At 36.9% G+C, this 20,705-nt stretch overlaps 3 protein-coding genes and 1 long non-coding RNA gene across 10 annotated transcripts in view; 1 reads left to right on the forward strand and 3 right to left on the reverse strand.

The window, feature by feature from the left end:
* The window catches only part of rufy3 (RUN and FYVE domain containing 3), an 881,807-nt gene that overhangs the window by 485,997 nt on the left and 375,105 nt on the right, over positions 1-20,705 (forward strand). The window lies entirely within an intron of this gene.
* Positions 1-20,705, reverse strand: part of LOC148679708 (uncharacterized) — an 890,299-nt gene that overhangs the window by 91,332 nt on the left and 778,262 nt on the right. The gene's annotated exons all lie outside the window — the stretch shown is intronic.
* LOC147844122 (serine/threonine-protein kinase pim-3-like) lies at positions 538-8,012 on the reverse strand. 4 transcript variants are annotated; one of them, XM_087254007.1, is made up of 9 exons: positions 7,356-7,371; positions 6,249-6,293; positions 5,749-6,006; positions 5,549-5,631; positions 5,385-5,435; positions 4,940-5,312; positions 4,636-4,815; positions 2,720-2,807; positions 538-725 (listed from the first exon to the last, which is right to left on the reverse strand). In XM_087254007.1, the coding sequence occupies exons 2-8, from the start codon at positions 6,262-6,264 to the stop codon at positions 2,725-2,727; spliced, it is 1,044 nt and encodes a 347-aa protein (XP_087110133.1). In that variant the 5' UTR covers positions 6,265-6,293; positions 7,356-7,371; the 3' UTR covers positions 538-725; positions 2,720-2,724. The 4 variants fall into 4 exon arrangements, with proteins under 4 accessions (XP_087110133.1, XP_087110132.1, XP_087110130.1 ...); XM_087254005.1 differs by lacking the exons at positions 538-725; positions 2,720-2,807 and adding exons at positions 4,181-4,370; positions 4,468-4,563 and having other exon boundaries at positions 7,356-7,670; XM_087254006.1 differs by lacking the exons at positions 538-725; positions 7,356-7,371 and adding an exon at positions 7,920-8,012 and having other exon boundaries at positions 960-2,807.
* LOC147844123 (serine/threonine-protein kinase pim-3-like) lies at positions 7,920-20,654 on the reverse strand. Of its 4 annotated transcripts, XM_087254063.1 has the most exons (9): positions 20,340-20,654; positions 19,230-19,274; positions 18,730-18,987; positions 18,530-18,612; positions 18,366-18,416; positions 17,921-18,293; positions 17,617-17,796; positions 17,449-17,544; positions 17,166-17,351 (listed from the first exon to the last, which is right to left on the reverse strand). In XM_087254063.1, the coding sequence occupies exons 2-8, from the start codon at positions 19,243-19,245 to the stop codon at positions 17,453-17,455; spliced, it is 1,053 nt and encodes a 350-aa protein (XP_087110189.1). In that variant the 5' UTR covers positions 19,246-19,274; positions 20,340-20,654; the 3' UTR covers positions 17,166-17,351; positions 17,449-17,452. The 4 variants fall into 4 exon arrangements, 2 of the variants coding, with proteins under 2 accessions (XP_087110190.1, XP_087110189.1); XR_015491579.1 differs by lacking the exons at positions 17,166-17,351; positions 17,449-17,544; positions 20,340-20,654 and adding exons at positions 7,920-8,012; positions 9,931-10,094 and having other exon boundaries at positions 19,230-19,520; XR_015491580.1 differs by lacking the exons at positions 17,166-17,351; positions 17,449-17,544; positions 20,340-20,654 and adding exons at positions 7,920-8,137; positions 9,931-10,094 and having other exon boundaries at positions 19,230-19,520.

Consider the following 20,705-nt stretch of genomic DNA (forward strand, 5'->3'; position numbering starts at 1 on the left):
TGGATGTATGTGAAGGCTTTTTAAGGGACTTTGTGTTCACTCAACGGCTAGAAAGCCCAAAAGTTCACCTGCCGAATGAGTTCCCGCGTCTGACCACAAGATGGCGTCCACAGCAGAAAGGTGCAAGTTTATAAATACATTATTTCTGTTTGTATGAATCTAAATAGCTGTTTTCATCACTAATATACAGCTTTCAATAAGCTAAATTACTGTCACAAGGTCTGTAATGACAATTAGCTTGTACATTTGCTAGAATTTTCCTAACCGATCTAGCCTTGTTCATTTATATTAAAACAAAAAAAGATTGTATTAAATTCAGAAAAACATCTCTCGTTTGTCATTACGTTTGATGATTTGATGTGATTTGAGCTTCTGAACTTCTGTTAAGGGTGCAAAGTCTGCCTTGAAGCGGCCTGATTTTATACACCAGTTTACAGTAGTAAAAATATATCAAAGTTAATTAAAGTAAACATATTAAAGGTAAACAGGTTTCTATTTTTTGAATGTAGTTAAAAATTATTTATAAAGTGAATAATATGATTAATAATATGATTCATTTATTATATTGATATACATTTTTTATATTAAATTATCCCTGGGTCATAAAGGATTCTGCTTGCAGCCTACAGTACATCAGCTTTCAGGCTCAGTGCTGTGTTTCTTCTTCTTCTTCTTGGTCTTTACTGACGCTCCTGGTGCAGTGATGTTGCAGTTGCTGTGAAAAGCTAGGCGAGAACACAAACCACAAGTGTTTTTATTCAGGCATGCAACAGACTGAATGTCCTAAAACTGTTTGTGGTCAAGCTGGTGATCTTGCATGCTCAATACACACATCAATGCATGAGATAAACTGTGGTTAGACAAAAACAGAAATAAGAAAAGTAAGAAAATATTTAGTGCACGCTGCAGCTGTAAACGTTGCTTTTAATATTTTCATGACTTGGAATTGATGAGAAACTGAAGATGCAAAAGTCTGATTTATTAAAATACGTGCCATGAATCAGAGACAGTGTAAACAGCACACAACTGAGGTTTGATTTATTTAAAGAAGAGCAGAGCAATGCAACATGTACGAGTGCAACATTCAACATTTAAACCAAATTGTAATAATCATTCAACAAAATTTCCTTTCATAAAGCAAATCCATCTGCTGTATTTCCTATTATCTTTTAATTTCTACATTAGACCTTCTTTAGTTGTTGAGAAATGACAGTATCCTGTTCACTGATCAGACACTTATAATGAATTTAATGTGAGAAGAGAGTTTAGTGTGGAGTAAATTCAGCACAATGGACAGCTCCCTGCAGTGCTGAACTGACTGAACCACATCTGCAGGAGGAAATGCTACAGAGATGTTTAATTACTGCTGAATAATTACTGAACAATATTGAATATTGAAAATCTAACCCATCAGTAGTGATTACTAATTAAACATTTATTTTATATATAAATTAAGATAAAAGGCGATTACATAAAAAACCTGTTGGGCTTATTCGCTCTAAGACATGCTTTGATAATCATATTTCTTTTAAAGTAATACGGTTTTGTCAATGTTAATAAAAGGAAACACTGAGTTTGTATAATCATTTCTTTTTGTAATTGAACACTCACTTTACAGCTCTTCATCTCTCAGAAAACTCCCTCATTAAACCAATAGTTGCCCTCGCGCACATTAATCAATACACAAGACTAAAGAAAGCCTAATGGAAAATCTGTGCTTTGTGACAATGATCTAAGAGATCTTATCAGATCAGTGAAGTTTATTTTTCAGTTTGGCTGAAGTGAAAACAGTTTTTGATAAAAACAAACAAAAAATTAAGCACATTATTATTAGCCCTGTAAGATTTTTATTTATTTTTTATTTTTTGGCTACAGAACCAAACACTGTTGTCCTATGATTTGCCTAAATTAAACTAACTTTAGTTAACCTAATTAACCCAGTTAAGCCTTTAAACTGCACTTTAAGCTGAATACTAGTGTCTTGTAAAATAACTATTAAAATATTGTGTCATGAGTTATTAGAGATTATTTATTTAACATATTATGTTTAAAAATGTGTTGCAAAAGATATTTTCTCAATTAAACCGTGCTGGGGAATTATTTAATCATTCATTACACTCAGAATAATTTATTTCAAGTGTTTATTTCAGTTCATTTTGATGATTATGGATTACAGCTAATATTAGTGTCAATTATAGTTTATCTCTTCATAATATAGCTGTGCTTTAATGATAAGTTTACATGTTTACCTAAAGTTTTATTATTTTAATATTATTTGAATGAATTTTATCGATAATTAATGCAAAGTCCTGCAAATAATTAAGCAACACAATCCTGCAGCCATAGTCCGACTTCAAATACAGAAATAATGTATATTTAATAAAGTATATTAGTAAAATAAGTGTTTATAATTAGTTTTTAAAGTGTATCTTAGTTTCTAATAATACTTTAAATTAAATTAACAGCAAATTCATTATATTTTGTAAAACGATGATTTATAGTGTATTTAATATTAGAATCTTTAACTTCTGATTTTCCAACCACTTTTAGCAAATTCATCCGTGTTAAACTCATATTTTTCATTATTGTGTGTAATCAGTAAAGATAAAATAAAATGAATATAATAACTAAATATATATTCACTTTAATAATGGCCTGTTGTTCATTTTAGAGCAAGAGTCTCCTTGTGCTGAACGGTTTAACAGCACCTCCACATCACCTGCATCAGAGTGTGTTTTCTGCTGGAATCTGCTGTTCGGTGTGTGTTCGGTGTGTGTTCTCCTCTTCTCCATCTGCGTCTACTGCCTCTGTCAGAAGAAAACTACAGGTCATCAGCTATTCGTAAAAAATGTATATCTCAAATTATAAAATGTAAATTATTCTTATCTTTTGTTAAGTTTCTGTAGGTTCTGGGGCTGAGAACAGACATGTTGAGGTACAGTATGAGCACATTTTGAGAATAATTTTAATATATATTATTCGCAATAGTTTAGCAGCAACATAAATTACATCAATATAATATAATATATTTATTTGTTTATTTATTTGTTTCTTATTTTAATTAAATATATTCTGTTTCAGGCTGGTGATGAAGTGTGTTATGCTTCATTAGACATGCCTTCCACACAGCAACAAAGGCAGAGGAATGAAAGAGCTCAGAGTTCAGACTTCAGTATTTATTCTAATGTCAGAACCAGCAGAATGTAAAGTAGAGTAAACTAAAGTCATTGTTCTTTAGTAGAAATATGATTCAAAAGAGTGTTAATGACAATGTTCTGGCATCTGCATCCTATTTTCATTGATTCTAATATTGTAAGTTTTTAATGATTAAAAATGTAAATACATTTAAGAAAGGTTAAATGTTTTTTTCAGAATATTTGACTTGCAGTCTCAGAAAGGACTCAGTGTTGTTTCTGGGTCTCTCAGTTTAATATAATTTAAGCCAATCACATGAGTGCATATGCAGTAGTACTCCCAGCTAAAACTGAAGTTCTTAAACTCTTTTCATGCCACAAAACAAACATCTCCCTGCTACAACAACAGAAATGTAGAATGCAAATGTACATCTAACAGAGCTCTGAACATTCCTAATATTAAAAAAACAAAAAACTAGGTCTTAGATCATCAGATGTGTACACCATTTCAGAGGTTTTACTGCTACTGTGGGCAAATTACCACAACAACTCCACCAAAACTTATATATTATAGATCTATAAGATCATTTAATGGAATAACAACCAAAACAATATTTCATCACACCTTTAGCCTCAGTCAGTAGAGCTGCAATCTTCATTTTAAAACCATTATGAAAACCTCCATTAAGAGGACTTAAATGGATAGTTCACCCCAAAATAACAATTCTGTATCATTAACTCCCTTTCACTTGCTCCAAACCTGTTTGAGTTTCTTTATTCTGTTCAATACAAAAGAAGATATTTTGAAGAAAGCTGAAAAGCTGTACCCATTGACTTGTTTGTTTTTGCTACTATGAAAGTCAACGGTTACAGGTTTTCAGCTTCTTCAAAACATTTTATTTTGTGCAAAACAGAAAACAAGAAACTCTTAAAGATTTGAAACCGCTTGAGTTTGAGTAAACAGTGAGTAAATCTGGATTTCTGTGTGAACTCTCCCTTTATTTGAGCTCTCTCCAGTCACTCTAGGAAGACACTACACCTGGATTATTTGTCTAAATAATACGTTTATTATTAAAATCCCTATTAACATTAAAGTCATCTGAAGCGGTGGCTTAGTGCAGGTAAAGGGGCCCCGGCCCTGGGTGAGTCGGCCATTAGTTAGTGAGGTGCCCACTCCTCATTCTGCAGGTGATCAGGAAGCAGTTCTCTGCACTTCCTGTGTGACTCCTGCTCACCCTACACAAATCATTAAGATCATTAATCCAGACTGACCCTAACAACACAATCAAAGCCATGAGTGCGTCACTCAGATAAGTGTCAAGTCACTGGCCACCTGTTCACTGTAACCAGGGATGGCGCTCAATATCGTCCAAACTGGGCCGATCAGCCGCCGCTGGACTGAGACACCAGCCAATCAGCTGACGGCACTCTGATACACACAACACCGTGTTCAGAAACACAGAGCAACACACTTCTGCTGATCTCTCAGTGAGTCTCTTACCTGTTGACAGAGTTATGGGGAAGGTCAGTTTGCTCCTGGACGTGACCCTCAGTGAGCCTCCGAAGGGGAAACGGTTGCACAGGATGTTGAAGAGGGTCACTCCCACTGACCACACCGTAGCTGGACCCGCATGGTAGCGCTGTCTGCAGAACCACTCAGGTGGAGCGTATTGAATCGTTCCTGAGAGACACAAGGAGACACAAACACCCGTTCAAAACACTCCAGCACACACAAATTCCCTTTGGTGGATCATCAAAAGCTCACAAACATCCACAGAGTGTTTCCTTCTGCAACACAAACCCACCTGCGAAGTATTTGTAGGCCGAGCGCTTGAGCAGATCTCCACAGCCGAAGTCCAGCAGCTTGATGTCCTGGGACTCTGTGGAGATCAGCAGGTTCTCTGGCTTGACGTCCCGGTGCAGGACTCCGCGGCTCTCGCAGTGTTTCAGAGCCGCGATCAGCTGCACCAGCACTTTCTTGGCCAGACCCTCATCCAGACAGCCGTTCTCCTCACAGAAGCTCTGGAGGTCTTGGCAGGGATCCGGACGCTCCAGGATCAGGATGTAGCGTCTGGGACGGTCAAACCAGTCTAGCAGCTGCAGGACGTTGGGGCAGGCAGGAGCTGAATTGACGCGGGTCATCAGTGCCACCTCCAGCGGCAGCCGACCCTGACCTTCCTGCAGGACAAACGATTGGATTCAGAACCCAATGAAACATCAAACACAACAACAGGTTCACACTGAACTCACAACTCTCAGTCTCCTCTGTGTCCGCTCTTTAGACACATACTTGATGGCGACCTGTAGACAGATAAAGCATAATAAATCACACCTGCCTGATCCTCACACATCACATTTACTGAGATCAGGATTTCTAAAGGCTGTTTGAATGAAGAGCGGAGAAAACGACTTACTGGCAGTCCATCAGACCTGCGCATCCCAGCAAACACAGAGCCAAATCCACCGTCTCCCAGCAGTGGGCCCTTTGCATACGCGTCTGCAACACAGAGGAGCAGTAGAAATGTGTGTTCAAAGAAAACATGCAGCAGTAGAGAAAACTGTAAAAGAGCATTACTGAAACATCATCATCACTTCTTCAAAAAGCCATTCTGACCTCTGCGAGAGCGTTTGAGAGCTCTTCTAGATGAGGTGGACGGACGTTCATCTTCTGGTGTTTGCTGGCTGCCGCTCTGCCGCTTCCTCTTCCTGTTACCCTGATCTGTGGACACAGATTTGGCCAACAGGGAAGGCAGAGGTGCGAGAAATCCATCAAGCTCTTGGCTCACGGTCTGGGTTTCACCATCACCATCATGTGTCCTGACGTCCTGAACAGCTGCCTGGATGAAAGCAGAACTCCTGGATCTGGAGCGGCCTGAGACAACGACAACAACAACAACAACATATCACGTTTATTATAAGATTATAAGAATTAATCAACAATTAACTTTAGTAGCTGCATCTACAGAGAATAAAAGACATCTGATCACTTATATCGGGGAACAGTTGTGTTGAAATGGGTTCATTTGTACCAGTTTATTTACATCACATTTCCCCAAACATTACACAACATCATATCATGATTGATCATAAACAAATAAAAACTAAAACACTCACTGCGGTTTTCACCCATCTGACAAACTCCTCCAAACTCCAGCAAACCTGAAAACAAGAACAAAGATCAAATATCAATAAAAATGTCAATAAAAACAAGATCAAAATCAAAATAAACACAACAAAAGAGCAACAAAACGTGTCAAAAGGAATAATTTCAGCTCTGAGCGTCGATCTCCTTGTAAAATAAAAGTCTTCTGTCAGAAATTCTCTGGTCTCCTTGAAGAATCGCAGTATCAGCACAGTAATCCTCAGCAAATGTCTCAGAAATTCGCCTCTCCTCAATCAACAGATAGCGGCGAGTCTCGGTGTTTATATATGGAGTCAAATCATACCACGCGTTGCTATAGCAACCACAATTTGAATCGCCAATCTGAATCACGTGAGTAAACGATTCATCTCATCTCAACATATAAATAATAAATAATTAATAATAATAATAAACATAGTTAAAATAATAATAATAATAATAATAATAATGAAGTTTAAATCAATTAATTTATAATTCACGAAACTTCAATTCAATTCAATTCAGCTTTATTTGTATAGCGCTTTTACAATGTAGATTGTGTCAAAGCAGCTTCACATAAATGGTCATGTAATAATAATGTAGAAACTGTAATAATAATGCTAAATGAGCAAGATTGGTTTGACAAGGTTTGACTTTGTAAAATGTACAGCTATTTAGGAATTAATTAAATTAAAATAATAAAATTAACTCATATATTTTCTATTAGTGGCCCAAGCAATGTAAGTGCATGCTGTTTAATTACACGTACAGTGCTAACTGCTCACGTAGATATTAGGAATATAAGTTAAAAAAAGTTTATTATTGTAAATAATAGAAAGTAAATTAAATCGTTCACAATTTCTATGTCTATGCCTATATTTTACAGTCTATGGTCTACGCACGATTTCAGATCACATGGCCGTTTGTATCATCATCTGGTAGGCTACATGGTTCAGTCATATTTATGTACTTTTCATTTGCTCTTGTTTTCAGATTTAATATTATTAAGTTTTATTAATGTTTTCGTTATTTTGGATGTATGTGAAGGCTTTTTAAGGGACTTTGTGTTCACTCAACGGCTAGAAAGCCCAAAAGTTCACCTGCCGAATGAGTTCCCGCGTCTGACCACAAGATGGCGTCCACAGCAGAAAGGTGCAAGTTTATAAATACATTATTTCTGTTTGTATGAATCTAAATAGCTGTTTTCATCACTAATATACAGCTTTCAATAAGCTAAATTACTGTCACAAGGTCTGTAATGACAATTAGCTTGTACATTTGCTAGAATTTTCCTAACCGATCTAGCCTTGTTCATTTATATTAAAACAAAAAAAGATTGTATTAAATTCAGAAAAACATCTCTCGTTTGTCATTACGTTTGATGATTTGATGTGATTTGAGCTTCTGAACTTCTGTTAAGGGTGCAAAGTCTGCCTTGAAGCGGCCTGATTTTATACACCAGTTTACAGTAGTAAAAATATATCAAAGTTAATTAAAGTAAACATATTAAAGGTAAACAGGTTTCTATTTTTTGAATGTAGTTAAAAATTATTTATAAAGTGAATAATATGATTAATAATATGATTCATTTATTATATTGATATACATTTTTTATATTAAATTATCCCTGGGTCATAAAGGATTCTGCTTGCAGCCTACAGTACATCAGCTTTCAGGCTCAGTGCTGTGTTTCTTCTTCTTCTTCTTGGTCTTTACTGACGCTCCTGGTGCAGTGATGTTGCAGTTGCTGTGAAAAGCTAGGCGAGAACACAAACCACAAGTGTTTTTATTCAGGCATGCAACAGACTGAATGTCCTAAAACTGTTTGTGGTCAAGCTGGTGATCTTGCATGCTCAATACACACATCAATGCATGAGATAAACTGTGGTTAGAAAAAAACAGAAATAAGAAAAGTAAGAAAATATTTAGTGCACGCTGCAGCTGTAAATGTTGCTTTTAATATTTTCATGACTTGGAATTGATGAGAAACTGAAGATGCAAAAGTCTGATTTATTAAAATACGTGCCATGAATCAGAGACAGTGTAAACAGCACACAACTGAGGTTTGATTTATTTAAAGAAGAGCAGAGCAATGCAACATGTACGAGTGCAACATTCAACATTTAAACCAAATTGTAATAATCATTCAACAAAATTTCCTTTCATAAAGCAAATCCATCTGCTGTATTTCCTATTATCTTTTAATTTCTACATTAGACCTTCTTTAGTTGTTGAGAAATGACAGTATCCTGTTCACTGATCAGACACTTATAATGAATTTAATGTGAGAAGAGAGTTTAGTGTGGAGTAAATTCAGCACAATGGACAGCTCCCTGCAGTGCTGAACTGACTGAACCACATCTGCAGGAGGAAATGCTACAGAGATGTTTAATTACTGCTGAATAATTACTGAACAATATTGAATATTGAAAATCTAACCCATCAGTAGTGATTACTAATTAAACATTTATTTTATATATAAATTAAGATAAAAGGCGATTACATAAAAAACCTGTTGGGCTTATTCGCTCTAAGACATGCTTTGATAATCATATTTCTTTTAAAGTAATACGGTTTTGTCAATGTTAATAAAAGGAAACACTGAGTTTGTATAATCATTTCTTTTTGTAATTGAACACTCACTTTACAGCTCTTCATCTCTCAGAAAACTCCCTCATTAAACCAATAGTTGCCCTCGCGCACATTAATCAATACACAAGACTAAAGAAAGCCTAATGGAAAATCTGTGCTTTGTGACAATGATCTAAGAGATCTTATCAGATCAGTGAAGTTTATTTTTCAGTTTGGCTGAAGTGAAAACAGTTTTTGATAAAAACAAACAAAAAATTAAGCACATTATTATTAGCCCTGTAAGATTTTTATTTATTTTTTATTTTTTGGCTACAGAACCAAACACTGTTGTCCTATGATTTGCCTAAATTAAACTAACTTTAGTTAACCTAATTAACCCAGTTAAGCCTTTAAACTGCACTTTAAGCTGAATACTAGTGTCTTGTAAAATAACTATTAAAATATTGTGTCATGAGTTATTAGAGATTATTTATTTAACATATTATGTTTAAAAATGTGTTGCAAAAGATATTTTCTCAATTAAACCGTGCTGGGGAATTATTTAATCATTCATTACACTCAGAATAATTTATTTCAAGTGTTTATTTCAGTTCATTTTGATGATTATGGATTACAGCTAATATTAGTGTCAATTATAGTTTATCTCTTCATAATATAGCTGTGCTTTAATGATAAGTTTACATGTTTACCTAAAGTTTTATTATTTTAATATTATTTGAATGAATTTTATCGATAATTAATGCAAAGTCCTGCAAATAATTAAGCAACACAATCCTGCAGCCATAGTCCGACTTCAAATACAGAAATAATGTATATTTAATAAAGTATATTAGTAAAATAAGTGTTTATAATTAGTTTTTAAAGTGTATCTTAGTTTCTAATAATACTTTAAATTAAATTAACAGCAAATTCATTATATTTTGTAAAACGATGATTTATAGTGTATTTAATATTAGAATCTTTAACTTCTGATTTTCCAACCACTTTTAGCAAATTCATCCGTGTTAAACTCATATTTTTCATTATTGTGTGTAATCAGTAAAGATAAAATAAAATGAATATAATAACTAAATATATATTCACTTTAATAATGGCCTGTTGTTCATTTTAGAGCAAGAGTCTCCTTGTGCTGAACGGTTTAACAGCACCTCCACATCACCTGCATCAGAGTGTGTTTTCTGCTGGAATCTGCTGTTCGGTGTGTGTTCGGTGTGTGTTCTCCTCTTCTCCATCTGCGTCTACTGCCTCTGTCAGAAGAAAACTACAGGTCATCAGCTATTCGTAAAAAATGTATATCTCAAATTATAAAATGTAAATTATTCTTATCTTTTGTTAAGTTTCTGTAGGTTCTGGGGCTGAGAACAGACATGTTGAGGTACAGTATGAGCACATTTTGAGAATAATTTTAATATATATTATTCGCAATAGTTTAGCAGCAACATAAATTACATCAATATAATATAATATATTTATTTGTTTATTTATTTGTTTCTTATTTTAATTAAATATATTCTGTTTCAGGCTGGTGATGAAGTGTGTTATGCTTCATTAGACATGCCTTCCACACAGCAACAAAGGCAGAGGAATGAAAGAGCTCAGAGTTCAGACTTCAGTATTTATTCTAATGTCAGAACCAGCAGAATGTAAAGTAGAGTAAACTAAAGTCATTGTTCTTTAGTAGAAATATGATTCAAAAGAGTGTTAATGACAATGTTCTGGCATCTGCATCCTATTTTCATTGATTCTAATATTGTAAGTTTTTAATGATTAAAAATGTAAATACATTTAAGAAAGGTTAAATGTTTTTTTCAGAATATTTGACTTGCAGTCTCAGAAAGGACTCAGTGTTGTTTCTGGGTCTCTCAGTTTAATATAATTTAAGCCAATCACATGAGTGCATATGCAGTAGTACTCCCAGCTAAAACTGAAGTTCTTAAACTCTTTTCATGCCACAAAACAAACATCTCCCTGCTACAACAACAGAAATGTAGAATGCAAATGTACATCTAACAGAGCTCTGAACATTCCTAATATTAAAAAAACAAAAAACTAGGTCTTAGATCATCAGATGTGTACACCATTTCAGAGGTTTTACTGCTACTGTGGGCAAATTACCACAACAACTCCACCAAAACTTATATATTATAGATCTATAAGATCATTTAATGGAATAACAACCAAAACAATATTTCATCACACCTTTAGCCTCAGTCAGTAGAGCTGCAATCTTCATTTTAAAACCATTATGAAAACCTCCATTAAGAGGACTTAAATGGATAGTTCACCCCAAAATAACAATTCTGTATCATTAACTCCCTTTCACTTGCTCCAAACCTGTTTGAGTTTCTTTATTCTGTTCAATACAAAAGAAGATATTTTGAAGAAAGCTGAAAAGCTGTACCCATTGACTTGTTTGTTTTTGCTACTATGAAAGTCAACGGTTGGCTTCCGGTTTGGCTGCAGAGGGAAATGGCAGGTTGAGCGCTTAGCTCTCGCAAGTCGGCGTTATATTCACCCCCGTGTAATTATTTTAGATTTTTAAAAAGTGATTTTCCTTCATTGATATGACGGGGGGAAAGAAAGGCAGAGGTAAAGGGGCGCAAAGTACAACGAGTAACCACCCACACCGTGCAGGCCTAGACGAGGAGGACGACATGCGGGAAGAAGAGGACCGACAAAATGGAGGCGAACCAACATCTGAGAATGTGTCCACGGGCCTTGAAACCTTAAGCAAACAGATCAGCGATCTGAAGTCGGAACTTAAGGAGGACTTAAAAACATTCAAAGACGAAATTAAGCATGATATGAGAGAAGAGTTCATTGAGTTCAAACAAGAAGTTAACCAGCAACTTTCAACGAACATGCTAACCATGCAAGAACACGGTAGGAAAATTAACGAGATGGAGACGCGGATCGATGACACCGAAACATGGAGTGCGGAGGCCAACTCCGCCCTTCAACAGGCAATAAAGGATCAACAGAAACTAGAAGACAGGTTGAACGACATTGAATCGAGGGCTCGACGAAACAATATCAGGATCCATGGTGTACCAGAGAACGCTGAACAAGGCTCGGTGATAGAATTTGTTGAAAAAATGCTCCGCTCCGAATTTGAGCTCGGCGACGTGGACTTGCAAATACAACGCGCGCACAGAGCCCTGGCGCCTAGACCGGGCCCAAACTCGCGTCCGAGGTCCATTATAGTAAATTTCCAGCAGTACAGCATCAAGGAGATGGTTATTCAAAAAGCCTGGCGAAAGAAAATCATGATGGAAGATAAACCGCTGTTTTTCGACCATGACTATACAGCCACCGTTCTCCATCAGCGCAAAGCGTACGCCAATATTAAAAAGGCTCTTAAAGAAAAGGGCATCCGTTTTCAGACGCCCTTCAATCGGATACGCATTCACTGGGAAGAAGGAGTGCAGGTGTACGGCAGTGCCGGGGAGGCAGCGCAGGAGCTGCGTCGGCGGGGATACAGCGTGGAGATGCCCGTGAGACCGCCGGGTAAGAGCCACCTGTTGGATCGTCTCCAGCGGGCTACATCGTGGCAGCGAGTGGGATCAACCACGAGTGTGGACACTGCCAGAAGAGCTAAAGAACGCCTACGGGAATTTGAACATGGTCGCAGCAATGTTTAAAAACCCACGTTATAGCAACCCTTTACATAATGATGTTTAATGTATGTGCGCCGGCTGGCGGGATGACGAGGTCAGCTGTGCCATTGGACACACGTAAGTGATCTATGATACACTCTGTAGCGGACTCATTGGTGAGGGGGCCCTTTCCGGGAGAGAGGATTTCCCCCTCCTCAACTGAAAACGTGAGAACGCTCTTCAGACTTTGGAAGTCTTTATTCTTTTCTGTTATAATGCTTGTTCTAAGCAGTTCTTGGCTTGTTTCTGTGTTACAGTTTATTTTATTTAAGGTTTGCCTGTGGAAACATAGTGGTGTAAGAATGACTCTTTTTGATGATGGTACAGTCTACTGAGGTTAAGCTAATGTCTTTAAACGTGAACGGTTTGGGTAACCCAATTAAAAGGTCAAAGGTATTGACAAAATTTAAAAAAGAGAAAGCAGATATAATTTTTATGCAAGAAACTCATCTCTCTCAACAAGAGCATGAGAAATTAAAGAGATTTGGCTTTAAAAATACTTATTACAATTCATATGAGCATTCACATAGAAGGGGAATTGCTATTCTTGTTGCTAATAAATTTAAATTCGAATTATATAAGGAAATAAAAGAAAAGGATGGGAGATATCTTATTGTTAAGGGTAAAATTGAAGAGGAGTTAATAACTTTAGTAAATGTGTATGCTCCACCCGATACTAGTAAACTGTTCTTCAAATCATTAATGGATGTAATTGTACTGGAAGCAGAGGGTATTTGTATATGTGGTGGAGATTTCAATGTGGTACTAAACCACCATTTAGACACAACTAATAGCAAAAGAAATGGGAGCAAAATATCAAAATTAATTAACACAGCCTGGGATGACATAGGATACTGCGATGTCTGGCGACATATTAATCCAACTCTCAAAAACTACACTCATTACTCAGCTCCCCACCGTACATACTCTAGGATTGATTATTTTTTTATGCCAAAAAATGACTGTTATAGGGTGAAAGATTGTAGCATTGGAGTAGCTGAGGTCTCTGACCACAGCGCTTTGTACCTGACAGTTCAAATAGAAGGAAGGAAGAGAAAGACAGGTTGGAGGTTGAATGTGGGTTTGTTAAATAACAAAGCAAATACAGAACAGATAAAATTAAATATAAAAGAATATATTAGGATAAATGATAATGGAGAGGTAGACCCATCCATAGTATGGGACTCATTGAAGGCTGTGATGCGTGGGAATTTGATTGCACTATCAGCGCAAAATAAAAAAAAGAGAATTATGGAGTACAATACCCTAACATCAGACTTATTAAATGTGGAGCAACAACACAAAATAAACAGGGACCCAAACCTACTGTCACGTATGCAGCAAATAAGGAAACAGATTAACAGCCTGTTGGAACAAGATGTTGAGAAGAAAGCTCGATTCTATAAGCAGACATACTACGAATCCGGCCCTAAAGCAGCAAAATTGCTTGCCCGACGCTTACGTAAACAAGAAGTTGATAGCACTATTCATAGAATACGAGACCCACAAACAAATAATTTAGTTTATCATCCACAGAAAATAGAGGACATTTTTCTAAATTATTATAAACAACTGTATACGGATGCTTCTAACTCTAAAATGGAAGCGACAAGAAATTTTCTTAATGAACTAGATTTACCAAGTATAGGCAAAATACAAAATGATTTCATTACAGCAGATTTCACACTAGAAGAGATAAATAATGCGATTGGGAGACTAAAAACATCTAAAACACCAGGTAGCGACGGCTTTCCAGCCGAGTGGTATAAAACTTTTAAAGAAATACTAGCCCCACTTCTGTTAAAAACATTTAACTGGATTAAAACAGAATGTAAACTTCCACCTTCATGGAACGAGGCTATCATCTCAGTACTCCCAAAGGAGGGTAAGGACAGGGAATTTAGCTGCAATTATAGGCCCATTTCAATTCTTAATATAGATTATAAGATATATACATCAATTATAGCCAAAAGATTAGAGACTATCCTTCCTGAATTAATTGACGAGGATCAGACAGGATTCATAAAAAGCCGTCAAACACATGATAATATTAGGAGGACGCTGCATCTTATAGATAAAATAGAAAGGGAAAATAAGACAGCAGTATTACTAAGTATGGATGCCGAAAAGGCCTTTGATCGGGTCAACTGGGAATTTCTTTACCAAACTTTGGTTAGATTCGGCTTCAATAAACATTTTGTAAATATAATTAGATCTCTTTACCAACAACCTACAGCCAAAATAAAAATTAATGGGTCATTATCTCCATCGTTTAGTTTACAAAGAGGAACTAGACAGGGCTGTTGCCTTAGTCCCACATTATTTGCTGTTTATATTGAACCCCTGGCCCAGGCAATCCGTCAACATGAACAAATACAAGGCATTACAATAGGACATAAAGATCATTTAATTAGTTTATTTGCAGACGATGTCTTGATCCATTTAACAGATCCTGAGGCTTCCCTCCCTGTACTGATGGAGTTCCTCGACGAATTTAACTTCTTTGCTGGGTACAAACTAAATATTGCGAAGACACAACTTTTGTCATTTAATTACAAACCTACTGAGGAAATCAGACATAGATATAAATTAAAATGGGACATGAAAGAAATAAAATATTTAGGGGTGATTATTACAAAAAACCTGAGTAGTCTGTACGGTGCAAACTATAATGTGATTAACCAGAGTATTAAAAGCGATATGGAACGGTGGTCTACCTACCCATTGGATTTTGCTAGTAAGATAAACGTCATCAAAACAAACATATTACCTAGATTACTATACCTATTTCAAGCCCTGCCAGTAGAGATACCTAAACATCAGTTTACAATCTGGAACAAACTTATTTCCAGGTTTATTTGGGATGGAAAGAAGCCTAGAATAAGATACACAACACTCCAGTTGTCCAAGCAAAAAGGAGGAATGGCCCTGCCGAATCTCAAAGATTATTTTTACGCAGCTCAGTTCCGTCCACTTTTTCTTTGGTGTAACAACAATTATTTTGCCAGATGGAAAGAAATTGAGACATATACGGTGGGTTATCAGATTCAGTCAATTCTTGGAGAAAAAGAAATCCCTTCGGTAGTCAAAAGTCAATTGGATTCAATAACTTCTGGAGCAGTGGAGTTTTGGTTTGAGTTTGCTAGACAATTTAAATTAAGCAAAGACCAAAAAGTTCTTCGATGGATAGCCTTTGACACTCAATTTAAACCAGGTGAAAGTGACGCCACATTTAAGCAATGGGCAACAAAAGGCATTAGTGCAATATGTACAGTATTGGAAAACAAGGAATTACAGACTTTCCAAACACTCAAAGAAAAACTTTCTCTTACTAATCGGGACTTATTTAGGTTTATACAATTCAGAGATTATTTTTACAGAGAAATAAAAATGGAAACGTCACACGAAATTAGTCCAGTTGTAAAGATTATGATGAATGCTTACAAATCAGATAGTAAATGTGCAAAAATAATCTCTAGTTTTTACGTAAGTATTATGGAAAGTAAGACCAACTCAACATTATACCTTAAATCAAGGTGGGAAAAAGAATTGAATGTAGAAATTCTACCAGAGGTATGGTTAGATATGTGCGAAATTCAACATTCCTCCACAAGCTCACAACAACTGAGGGTATTCAATTGGAAGAATTTGGTACGATTCTTTATAACACCTAAAATCAGCAGTAAAGCTTCTTCTACACCCCAGCAATGTTGGAGAAAATGTGGCTGCTTAGAAGCACACCATACACACATTTTTTGGGGATGCGAAAAACTGAAGCCATTTTGGAATGATGTGCACTTAACCTTAACAAAGGTGCTTGGGTATGAGATTCCATTTACATGCATTGTCCTGTACTTGGGTCATATTTCACTGGTTACACTTCAGGAGGATCGATACCTGGTAAAAATACTCCTTACAGCAGCCAGGAAAACCATAACCAGAAGCTGGTATAAGCCTGATTCACCTAAACAACAACAATGGCTTGATGTAATTCAGGAAATAAGGACATTGGAACATATGACTGGTGTGTTACGTTTGAAGGTGGACTTGTATGCCAAAAGATGGCAAAAATGGATAATTTACATTGACAAATCATTAGGGACTGGCTCTCAGACTGTACTCGCTTAAGTTTCAGACATATAAGTCAACTGTGCCTATTCTTATGTACCCAATTGCCCTCCTTTTTGTATAAACCATGTTTCTTTCTCTTATTTACTTATTTATTTTTCTACAGTATTCTCAACACAGGCTCTGTTTCTATCTTATTTTATTTATTTATCTATTATTGTTTTGTTGTTGTTGTTGTTGTTGTTTTTTTTTTTTTTTTTTGTTCTAGTTATTTGCTTGTTATTGAAATGGCTTGTCATATCTGACTCAAATTAGCCTTTTCTACTATTTGTAAAATTGCATTTGATTGTAATCAATTGTGACCTACTAAAAAATCAATAAAAATTAAAGTTATAAAAAAAAAGTCAACGGTTACAGGTTTTCAGCTTCTTCAAAACATTTTATTTTGTGCAAAACAGAAAACAAGAAACTCTTAAAGATTTGAAACCGCTTGAGTTTGAGTAAACAGTGAGTAAATCTGGATTTCTGTGTGAACTCTCCCTTTATTTGAGCTCTCTCCAGTCACTCTAGGAAGACACTACACCTGGATTATTTGTCTAAATAATACGTTTATTATTAAAATCCCTATTAACATTAAAGTCATCTGAAGCGGTGGCTTAGTGCAGGTAAAGGGGCCCCGGCCCTGGGTGAGTCGGCCATTAGTTAGTGAGGTGCCCACTCCTCATTCTGCAGGTGATCAGGAAGCAGTTCTCTGCACTTCCTGTGTGACTCCTGCTCACCCTACACAAATCATTAAGATCATTAATCCAGACTGACCCTAACAACACAATCAAAGCCATGAGTGCGTCACTCAGATAAGTGTCAAGTCACTGGCCACCTGTTCACTGTAACCAGGGATGGCGCTCAATATCGTCCAAACTGGGCCGATCAGCCGCCGCTGGACTGAGACACCAGCCAATCAGCTGACGGCACTCTGATACACACAACACCGTGTTCAGAAACACAGAGCAACACACTTCTGCTGATCTCTCAGTGAGTCTCTTACCTGTTGACAGAGTTATGGGGAAGGTCAGTTTGCTCCTGGACGTGACCCTCAGTGAGCCTCCGAAGGGGAAACGGTTGCACAGGATGTTGAAGAGGGTCACTCCCACTGACCACACCGTAGCTGGACCCGCATGGTAGCGCTGTCTGCAGAACCACTCAGGTGGAGCGTATTGAATCGTTCCTGAGAGACACAAGGAGACACAAACACCCGTTCAAAACACTCCAGCACACACAAATTCCCTTTGGTGGATCATCAAAAGCTCACAAACATCCACAGAGTGTTTCCTTCTGCAACACAAACCCACCTGCGAAGTATTTGTAGGCCGAGCGCTTGAGCAGATCTCCACAGCCGAAGTCCAGCAGCTTGATGTCCTGGGACTCTGTGGAGATCAGCAGGTTCTCTGGCTTGACGTCCCGGTGCAGGACTCCGCGGCTCTCGCAGTGTTTCAGAGCCGCGATCAGCTGCACCAGCACTTTCTTGGCCAGACCCTCATCCAGACAGCCGTTCTCCTCACAGAAGCTCTGGAGGTCTTGGCAGGGATCCGGACGCTCCAGGATCAGGATGTAGCGTCTGGGACGGTCAAACCAGTCTAGCAGCTGCAGGACGTTGGGGCAGGCAGGAGCTGAATTGACGCGGGTCATCAGTGCCACCTCCAGCGGCAGCCGACCCTGACCTTCCTGCAGGACAAACGATTGGATTCAGAACCCAATGAAACATCAAACACAACAACAGGTTCACACTGAACTCACAACTCTCAGTCTCCTCTGTGTCCGCTCTTTAGACACATACTTGATGGCGACCTGTAGACAGATAAAGCATAATAAATCACACCTGCCTGATCCTCACACATCACATTTACTGAGATCAGGATTTCTAAAGGCTGTTTGAATGAAGAGCGGAGAAAACGACTTACTGGCAGTCCATCAGACCTGCGCATCCCAGCAAACACAGAGCCAAATCCACCGTCTCCCAGCAGTGGGCCCTTTGCATACGCGTCTGCAACACAGAGGAGCAGTAGAAATGTGTGTTCAAAGAAAACATGCAGCAGTAGAGAAAACTGTAAAAGAGCATTACTGAAACATCATCATCACTTCTTCAAAAAGCCATTCTGACCTCTGCGAGAGCGTTTGAGAGCTCTTCTAGATGAGGTGGACGGACGTTCATCTTCTGGTGTTTGCTGGCTGCCGCTCTGCCGCTTCCTCTTCCTGTTACCCTGATCTGTGGACACAGATTTGGCCAACAGGGAAGGCAGAGGTGCGAGAAATCCATCAAGCTCTTGGCTCACGGTCTGGGTTTCACCATCACCATCATGTGTCCTGACGTCCTGAACAGCTGCCTGGATGAAAGCAGAACTCCTGGATCTGGAGCGGCCTGAGACAACGACAACAACAACAACAACATATCACGTTTATTATAAGATTATAAGAATTAATCAACAATTAACTTTAGTAGCTGCATCTACAGAGAATAAAAGACATCTGATCACTTATATCGGGGAACAGTTGTGTTGAAATGGGTTCATTTGTACCAGTTTATTTACATCACATTTCCCCAAACATTACACAACATCATATCATGATTGATCATAAACAAATAAAAACTAAAACACTCACTGCGGTTTTCACCCATCTGACAAACTCCTCCAAACTCCAGCAAACCTGAAAACAAGAACAAAGATCAAATATCAATAAAAATGTCAATAAAAACAAGATCAAAATCAAAATAAACACAACAAAAGAGCAACAAAACGTGTCAAAAGGAATAATTTCAGCTCTGAGCGTCGATCTCCTTGTAAAATAAAAGTCTTCTGTCAGAAATTCTCTGGTCTCCTTGAAGAATCGCAGTATCAGCACAGTAATCCTCAGCAAATGTCTCAGAAATTCGCCTCTCCTCAATCAACAGATAGCGACGAGTCTCGGTGTTTATATATGGAGTCAAATCATACCACGCGTTGCTATAGCAACCACAATTTGAATCGCCAATCTGAATCACGTGAGTAAACGATTCATCTCATCTCAACATATAAATAATAAATAATTAATAATAATAATAATAAACATAGTTAAAATAATAATAATAATAATAATAATAATGAAGTTTAAATCAATTAATTTATAATTCACGAAACTTCAATTCAATTCAATTCAGCTTTATTTGTATAGCGCTTTTACAATGTAGATTGTGTCAAAGCAGCTTCACATAAATGGTCATGTAATAATAATGTAGAAACTGTAATAATAATGCTAAATGAGCAAGATTGGTTTGACAAGGTTTGACTTTGTAAAATGTACAGCTATTTAGGAATTAATTAAATTAAAATAATAAAATTAACTCATATATTTTCTATTAGTGGCCCAAGCAATGTAAGTGCATGCTGTTTAATTACACGTACAGTGCTAACTGCTCACGTAGATATTAGGAATATAAGTTAAAAAAAGTTTATTATTGTAAATAATAGAAAGTAAATTAAATCGTTCACAATTTCTATGTCTATGCCTATATTTTACAGTCTATGGTCTACGCACGATTTCAGATCACATGGCCGTTTGTATCATCATCTGGTAGGCTACATGGTTCAGTCATATTTATGTACTTTTCATTTGCTCTTGTTTTCAGATTTAATATTATTAAGTTTTATTAATGTTTTCGTTATTTTGGATGTATGTGAAGGCTTTTTAAGGGACTTTGTGTTCACTCAACGGCTAGAAAGCCCAAAAGTTCACCTGCCGAATGAGTTCCCGCGTCTGACCACAAGATGGCGTCCACAGCAGAAAGGTGCAAGTTTATAAATACATTATTTCTGTTTGTATGAATCTAAATAGCTGTTTTCATCACTAATATACAGCTTTCAATAAGCTAAATTACTGTCACAAGGTCTGTAATGACAATTAGCTTGTACATTTGCTAGAATTTTCCTAACCGATCTAGCCTTGTTCATTTATATTAAAACAAAAAAAGATTGTATTAAATTCAGAAAAACATCTCTCGTTTGTCATTACGTTTGATGATTTGATGTGATTTGAGCTTCTGAACTTCTGTTAAGGGTGCAAAGTCTGCCTTGAAGCGGCCTGATTTTATACACCAGTTTA

This window comes from Danio rerio, chromosome 5, assembly GCF_052040795.2.
Source record: "Danio rerio strain M-AB ecotype USA chromosome 5, GRCz13ab, whole genome shotgun sequence".
Taxonomy (NCBI): domain Eukaryota; kingdom Metazoa; phylum Chordata; class Actinopteri; order Cypriniformes; family Danionidae; genus Danio; species Danio rerio.

Bases quoted from the DNA above. Each gene is read 5' to 3' on its own strand.
- LOC147844122 (XM_087254004.1), bottom strand. The intron at 5,632-5,748 runs GTCAGAATGGCT...TCTGTGTTGCAG, and splicing joins TCTCAAACGCTCTCGCAGAG to ACGCGTATGCAAAGGGCCCA. The intron at 5,436-5,548 runs GTAAGTCGTTTT...ATCTGTCTACAG, and splicing joins GCAGGTCTGATGGACTGCCA to GTCGCCATCAAGTATGTGTC.
- LOC147844123 (XM_087254063.1), bottom strand. The intron at 18,417-18,529 runs GTAAGTCGTTTT...ATCTGTCTACAG, and splicing joins GCAGGTCTGATGGACTGCCA to GTCGCCATCAAGTATGTGTC. The intron at 17,797-17,920 runs GTGGGTTTGTGT...TGTGTCTCTCAG, and splicing joins GGCCTACAAATACTTCGCAG to GAACGATTCAATACGCTCCA.